At 40.8% G+C, this 8,023-nt stretch overlaps 2 protein-coding genes across 2 annotated transcripts; both read right to left on the reverse strand.

The window, feature by feature from the left end:
• Positions 1–736: 736 nt before the first annotated feature.
• On the reverse strand, positions 737–2,172 carry LOC108836790 (uncharacterized). Its single transcript, XM_057004189.1, has 2 exons — positions 1,870–2,172; positions 737–1,756 (listed from the first exon to the last, which is right to left on the reverse strand). The coding sequence occupies exons 1-2, from the start codon at positions 2,170–2,172 to the stop codon at positions 737–739; spliced, it is 1,323 nt and encodes a 440-aa protein (XP_056860169.1).
• A 2,455-nt stretch (positions 2,173–4,627) lies between these two features.
• LOC130508608 (secreted RxLR effector protein 161-like) lies at positions 4,628–5,834 on the reverse strand. Its single transcript, XM_057004190.1, has one exon. It carries the CDS (start codon positions 5,832–5,834, stop codon positions 5,028–5,030), a length of 807 nt encoding a protein of 268 aa, XP_056860170.1. The 3' UTR covers positions 4,628–5,027.
• Positions 5,835–8,023: the final 2,189 nt, after the last annotated feature.

Genomic DNA, 8,023 nt, shown 5'->3' on the forward strand with positions numbered 1-8,023 from the left:
CTTATGTAAAATACGGCGATCAAAACGGAAGGAGCCACGGTAAGAATAGATTAATCAAAACTGGCCGATGATCAGAACCCCTTTTTGCAAGGAAGGCTTGATTAGAAGCCTGAAATGATTTAAACCATTCCGAGTTACCAAAAGATCTATCCAGTTTGCTTTGGATCCAGATCTTCCTTCTTCTACCTCCCCAAGTAAAACTATTACCTGTACTTGGCAGTTCTAACATACCACATGATCGAAGCATATCCATAAAAGGTTGAAAAGAGGTATCTTTTCTACTAGGGCCGCCTATTTTTTTATGAGTTATTGCATATCTCATTAAAGTCGCCCATCATGCACCAAGCACTTCTTCTATTTACACCAAACCGCATCAAATGCTCCCAAACAAGATGTCTATATTTTATGTTGGGGTGACCATAAACACAAGAGAGAAAATACTGCTTATCACCCATCTTTATGTTAACATCCAAAAGATTCTTGTCGAAATACATGGGTTCTACTTCTACACTGTTTTTCCAAAAAAAGAGCTAACCCACCCCAAGTGTTAACCGGGTTTACAGTGAGAAGATTATCATACCCTAGCCACACTTTGAGGTCTTCCATTACATTCCTACTATTCATAGTTTCCATAAAAAAAAAATCTCAGGGAAATACGTACAACGCAGTTCCATGAGACGCTGAACCGTCAATTCCTGAGGCCGCCCCACTCCCCGACAGTTCCAGCTCAGACTCATTAAGCGTTCGACGGTCCCTCATTCGGGACCATCGTTGATGCTTGCAGCTTTAAAGGCTTGGATGCATCCACCAAATCATCTTCTGCTTTACGTTTGAGAGACTGAGCTTCAGTTGCAGTTGGATAAGTAGCTTTAGAGGTACGAGCTTTAGCTTTGCCCTGAAGATTGCACTTGTATTTGCCGGGCCTTCTCCTTGCTTTTCCTTGTACATTAGAAGCTCCGATAATATCAGTTAATGAGAGATTAAACTGAGGAACCGTAGAGCTTAAAATGTTATCAGGATTCAGAGAAGACATAGGAGAAGTACTATTCTGTTCTGAAGGACGAGAAGGCATGACCTGATGAGCTGAGATGGCTGCAGACATAAGCTTTGGACCTCGAACTTCTTGAGGACGGTTGTTCTCCGATTCATAGTCAAAGACTATTCCTTTATCTTTATTGATCTCCTTAGTAAAGATGGGCGGAGGGATGAGCTGAAGCACTGTCTTTTGAGAGATTGGATCTTTTTCCACCGCTTCAACAGAGGAGATGATTCTTTGTTCTTTGACCTTCCTGTCTTCACGAGTAGATGATAGTAAGTAATTACGCATTTCCTGCAACACCTCCGGAGCAATTCGTGGTCTTCCAGTGGCAGGATGAACACCAACTTGAGAGTCTTTGATTACTCCAAACAGGGGATCTGCTTTCGTAATGAACATATTCTCTCTTGGTCGGGAAGAGGAAGAGCTAAAGGAAGATTGAATGTCTTCGGTAGGTTGAGCTCGATTGAGAAAAGGGCATCTGTCTTTTGCATGCGTCAACCTCTGACATAGATGACATATTTTTTGAACCTTTTCGTAATAGTAGTAGACCGTGTGTTGAATTCCTCCTCGAAGGTTAAGAACTTTGAACTTCTTTAAAGGCTTTGAGACATCAAAGATGATCTTGACACGAACAAAATCCTGTCTCTGAGATTTTTCCGGATCAAAGGCTACAGTATCTACATGACCAACAAGGTCACCGATTGCAGTGATAGCTTCCTTCGTATAGTGATTAACATGAATATTTTTGATTTGTACACAGATTGGTACATGCTGGAGGTAGTCTTCGGGGGGGGATTCTCCACCCATCTATCAATTGCCAAACCCCTTACGTTATAGGTTTGCATGCCTTTTCCCAAAACATCTTCGAGATCATATGCATGATTGAAGATGAATTGGAATCTTTCTGCTGTGAGAGCGATACCCCTAACCCTGTTCTGCTTTTGCCATTTGCGCGGCATATCAAAGATCAAGCTTGCCATGTATTGATGATCTGGGTTGAGAAGACGGCCGATCAAACTATTTTGATTCCTTTCACAAGAATAGAAATGAGGAAGATCGGGCATGTCGAAAGGAACATCTTTGTCATCTTTGAGGGACAAGGCCAGCATGGCTTTATCCATTTCAGAAGACATCTTTTTGAATGCTTTTGAAGATAGAGAGAGGATCGCGAGGATTTAAGATAGAGAATGAAAGGAAGATTAAAGATTGAAAGGGTGAATCTAGAAGATAACAGCGGAAGAACCGAGGCTCAAAAGAGAGAGTCCAGAGCTCAAGAAAGAGAGTTCAAAAGATTTTTTTGGTCCAGCATATCTAAACTAATAATTTCGTTTCACAATTAAACCAATAACAATTTATTAACCTTTCCTATATTTAACCAATCACCATTATTAAATAGATAACAATCAACATCATCCTTATATTCTTTAACAAACCACCTTGCACATCACGTCCTATTTAGTTAACCAAACAAATATATTGTTACCTAAAGATTTTAATCCGATTAAATGACCATGTTACCTAAAGATTTTAATCCGATTAAATGACCACAAATTATTCTTACAAATCCGATTAAATATATTTACAAGGCGCATGTCTTATCCTACTTAGTTATTATTGTTGAGTCTTGTATTACAACAAAGTCTCGTTAGTAATTGAACCTTTTATAGTTTATACAACGAGGCTTGTCTATGCATACGTCGAGCTGTCTCCAAAAAGTCGTTGCTTCCAATATATAGTATTCTTAGCTCCACTCTTGCTCACCTAGCTATAGCTTTTCATTAGTAATTTAATTCTTAAAATCTTAATCACATTATTTCAATCTTTTATAAGGAATAGATCTTCCTAGTTTAATTTTATGCACGCTCATATACATTATGCACATAGGCCAAACAAACTCGACCCACAAATTAAACTAGGGTTCATATGCTTCTTCCAACTTTATGATAACAATACAATACAATAAAATGATGATAAAAGCGGTCATGATGACAAAGCCCACAAACGGAGCAGAGACAAAGAATAAAAACGCCGTGGACTTCAGACGGGTTATGCAGCAAGCTGTAGAAATAGAGATTGGAGGCCACGGATATATGATTACATATACTCATTATAAAATAAATGATCTTAAATATATGATTTTGATATTTTTAAATATCATTCTGGCTATATTGTGTAAAATATATCATAGTTGATATAACGTAGAAGTTATTATATCAAGTATCTATTTTATGTAAACTTCATAATATACAGAAAAATTAGAAAAAAAGTTTAGAGGGTTTTCTATAAATATATATACGGTATTCATAATTTATGAAGACCTATAATATAGAAAGGTTCCACATATTCCACATTTTATCATCTATCTTTTAGTTATTTTTTTTAAACATACAAATTTGGTAACATGTGTTTTTCATAACTATTAATGCCCTTTTAAGTAATTTTTATAATATATTATGTTATATTTGTACATTTTTGTAGCATTATGTTACTTTTTTTAAAAAAATAGTTAAAAAACATATTTATATATTGCTCTCACTTATCAGTAGTATTGAAAAATTATTAAGAGTATATCATCACCAAATGAAGAATACTTTGTTGATTATATCATATATATTGATTATATCATATATATATGCTCTTTTTTTTTCTTTACTTCAATCTCTCTTTTTCTATTGGTAATAATTCTTAAAAAAAATTAAAATCATTATTTTCGTTTCATAAATAAATTTTATATTTTTATTAAAAATAATTATATTCTAGAGAAAGAGAAAATTAGTTTTTTTCATTTTGATTAAATAATCTTATATTTTATATCCAACAGGAATGATGGCAAATGCACAGGATAAGCAAAAATTGTGTAATCAACAACAGCTCCCTGTAAAAGATGAGGTGTGTGTTGCTTCTGAATGCCAAGCTAGTTGTATTAAGTCACTCGGAGCTAAAGGGAAAAGTTTGTGTTCTGGGTCAAAGGAGAAAAAATCTATGAACTGCCATTGCGGAAATCTTTGTTAACATTCTGGTTAAGTATATTGAATAAATATGATGCTCAACCATGATATCTCTGAAGTATTTTTTTAAAAAATTTCTCTCTTTTTTTTTTCTTTAATATTTATATTGGGAGCCTTATAATAAAGTATTGAAGTTGACAAAAAATTGAAGTATTGAAATTTTTGTTTCGGATTTGTTGCATTTTTATAATAATGAATAACATAAATGTGAATCAAGACACAATGGTTAGTAAAATCAGTGTACTTTGTCTTTTTTTTAATTAGTTTATTTGGTAAATTAAACAGTAAAGTATTAGAGGTTTTAGTATACTTGTAGGATTTATTAAATTATATTATAAATATTTAATTTTAAATCTGAATATAAGGTTTAAATTTTTAAATGAGATTTTTAAAAACAAAGACATTATTTAGAAAAATAAAAATAATGAAACCAAGCTATAAAAAAACGTTCAAAATAAGAAGAATGCTTAAAAGATTTTTTTTTTTAAAAACATTTATTTAGCAAACCTAAGTTGGTACATCATAATGAACCTTTTGTTATGAAATGAGAGAAGTGTTGCTGTGAAAGTTGTGTCTTTCTCATTAGCTCTTGCCACTTATATATAGTGGTTGTCACATAAGGTTTTACATCAATGGAGAATCTACACAATGAATACATTTTGACTACATTCAATACAATATCAAGACTTGGTCAAAGCTCATAGATGCTTAGGTTGAATGGGTCTTCATCTTGACAAGTCTCGGGCGGAATGTAGACGGATCGAATAGACGGGTCGGATGTAAACCTCCTTGGTCTTGGTTATAGGCAATCCACACAAACCATACTATGGTTTATAACACTCCCCCTTGGATGCCATAACCATATCGGCTTGTAATGTGCTAACGTTGCCTCATTAAAACCTTACTAGGAAAACCCATTGGGACAAAACCATAGTTAAGGAAAAAGAGTAAAACACACATTACTCCCCCTGATTTGGACATCACTGAAGGTCCTTGAGTCTACGCAAGCCAATCTGCTTCGTGAGCTTCTTGAATGTGCTGGTGGGAAGTGACTTGGTGAAGAGGTCGGCTGAGTTCTCACTAGACCGGATTTGGACGACATTGACCTCCTTGGCTTTCTGCAACTCATGGGTGAAGAAGAACTTGGGTAAAATATGTTTGGTCCGGTCACCTTTGATATACCCATCTTTGAGTTGAGCAATGCAGGCTGCATTGTCCTCATATATGATGGTCGGACCATTGTCCTCGACCATACCACTATCTGCTCGGATGTGTTGGGTCATGGACCTCAACCATACACACTCACGACTTGCCTCATGCATGGCTAAGATTTCTGAGTGATTAGATGAAGTGGCTGCTATAGTTTGTTTCATGGAACGCCATGATATTGCAGTACCACCATGAGTGAACACATAGCCGGTTTGGGACCGAGCACGGTGTGGATCAGATAAGTAGCCTGCATCAGCAAAGCCTACTAAACCATCTTTGGTTTCATTTGTATAAAATAAACCCAAATCCTTAGTTCCTTGAAGGTAACGTAAGATATGTTTAATTCCGTTCCAGTGCCTTTGGGTCGGACATGAACTAAAACGAGCTAGGAGGTTGACGGCAAAACATATATCTGGTCTAGTGTGGCTAGCCAAATACATTAACGCTCCTATGGCACTGAGGTAAGGCACTTTAGGACCCAGGACGTCCTCATCGTCCTTCTTAGGACCGAATGGGTCAGTGTCCACTCCAAGGGACCTCACAACCATTGGACTGCTCAATGGGTGAGCCTGGTCCATATTAAATCTCTTGAGTACTCTTTCTGTATATGCCTTTTGATGCACAAGGATTCCTCCTTTTGTGTACTCAAGTTGTAACCCAAACAGACTTTAGTTTTACCTAGGTCTTTCATTTCAAACTCTTTCTCGAGACATTCAACTGTTTAGGCGATTTCCCCAGAGGTTCCAATGATGTTCAAATCATCAACATACACTGCTATGATAACAAATCCATTGTTTGCAACTTCTTTATAAAGATACATGGACTGATAGGGTCGTTCTTATAGCCTTCTTTGGCAAGGTACTCGCTCAAGCGATTGTACCACATTCGACTGTTGGGGTCAAAATCGGTCAAGACGAAATCGATGTCCGAAAATCTCGGAAAAATATGAAAGATGTAAAAGCAACCTCGAGAGACTAATTGTTAATCGAGAAACCTTAAGAAAAATTAAGTTCGAGATTCATCGTCTCGAAATCAACTGCTAGAAACATTTTCTACACAAGGAAAAAACCTACGGAAAACTAAAAACGCAAAGAACACGACGCGCCGAAGGAACCGAGCAGCCAACACCGGACGTGGCCGTGGCCGCCGGGCGGCTAGCCCCGTGCTGGCCGTGGCCGCCGGCGGCTAGCGCCCGTGCCGGCCGTGGCCGCCGGGCGGCTAGCCCCGTGCTGGCCGTGGCCGCCGGCGGCTAGCGCCCGTGCTGGCCGTGGCCGCCGGGCGGCTAGCCCCGTGCTGGCCGTGGCCGCCGGCGGCTAGCGCCCGTGCTGGCCGTGGCCGCCGGGCGGCTAGCCCCGTGCTGGCCGTGGCCGCCGGCGGCTAGCGCCCGTGCTGGCCGTGGCCGCCGGGCGGCTAGCCCCGTGCTGGCCGTGGCCGCCGGCGGCTAGCGCCCGTGCTGGCCGTGGCCGCCGGGCGGCTAGCCCCGTGCTGGCCGTGGCCGCCGGCGGCTAGCGCCCGTGCTGGCCGTGGCCGCCGGGCGGCTAGCCCCGTGCTGGCCGTGGCCGCCGGCGGCTAGCGCCCGTGCTGGCCGTGGTCGCCGGGCGGCTAGCCCCGTGCTCGCTCGGGTCGTCGGACGGCTAGTCTTCGTGCATAAGTTCCAAGCCTCCGGGTCGCCAGAAATCCGTGTTTCACGACTTTCCGAGTCCTTATAAATAAAACTCCTTTTTCTGTTCCGGGATTTCTGAAAACCCCTAAGACGTCAACGGATAGGAAGACTTCGTATAAAACGGTGATGGTTATCGTACAACACCATTCACCTCAGCAATGGATCGAAGATCTTCCGAAAGACTCGACATCCAAGTAGGAGCATCCTTTCAGAGAAATCGTAGAAAAACAGCGGAAGCCCGGAATGCGGCCCGAAAGGGACCAACTCCGATCGGACGACCAGTTTACGATTTTCTAAAGGGATAGATGCGACGGTTTACAATTATCTTCGCATGACAAGATAAATGATAAACTTCCGAAAAGATAAATGTCAACTTTCCGAAAAGATAAATGTCAACTTTCCCGATAAACACGAAAGCCGACGAAAATGGAAAAAGTCCAGCCCACGGCAGACTCAGCCCACCAAGGATAGACCGTCATATGGGAGTATATAAGCAATGCTAGGAGCAGAGGAAGGGGGATCCGAAATCAGAAGAAAGAAACCACCCCAGAGCAATTTAGAACTTAGGCGCTTATTTCCTTTTTTAGCGAGCTGCGACTCAACTAGGTTAGATCTAGGTTCTAAGACTAGCGACGATCGACAGCTCTCGTGGCCGAGATCTCGACCTGTTGTCCAAACGTTCTCCGCAGATTCGGAAATAAGATTCTTTCTTTTTGCTCTATTATTTTACGCATTTATTCTCGAATTAGACTTGTTTAACTTTGTCGTGCGTGGCCCAGCAGATAGCCGGGATCCTCGGGGAAAACTAGGTCAACTTAGTTTTCCTACGTTTTAACTTAACTAAAATCGACAGTGCGAATTTCGGTTCCCACAGTTTGGCGCTAGAAGGAGGGGGATTCACGGCTTTATCTTTCTCGCAACTACGCACGCCCAGTTAAGCATGTCTGTTGACGCGGAAAAAGACAAGCAAACACACGACGGACCAGCCGTCGATGTCAACGCTGAGAAGACTCCTGACGGAAACGTATCGACGGTCACTGCCGAGGCAAACACCGCGATGCTGGACCAGATGAAGGAACTGTTCGCCACCGCCCAGAAACGGTC

Source organism: Raphanus sativus, chromosome 2 (genome assembly GCF_000801105.2).
Source record: "Raphanus sativus cultivar WK10039 chromosome 2, ASM80110v3, whole genome shotgun sequence".
NCBI lineage: Eukaryota > Viridiplantae > Streptophyta > Magnoliopsida > Brassicales > Brassicaceae > Raphanus > Raphanus sativus.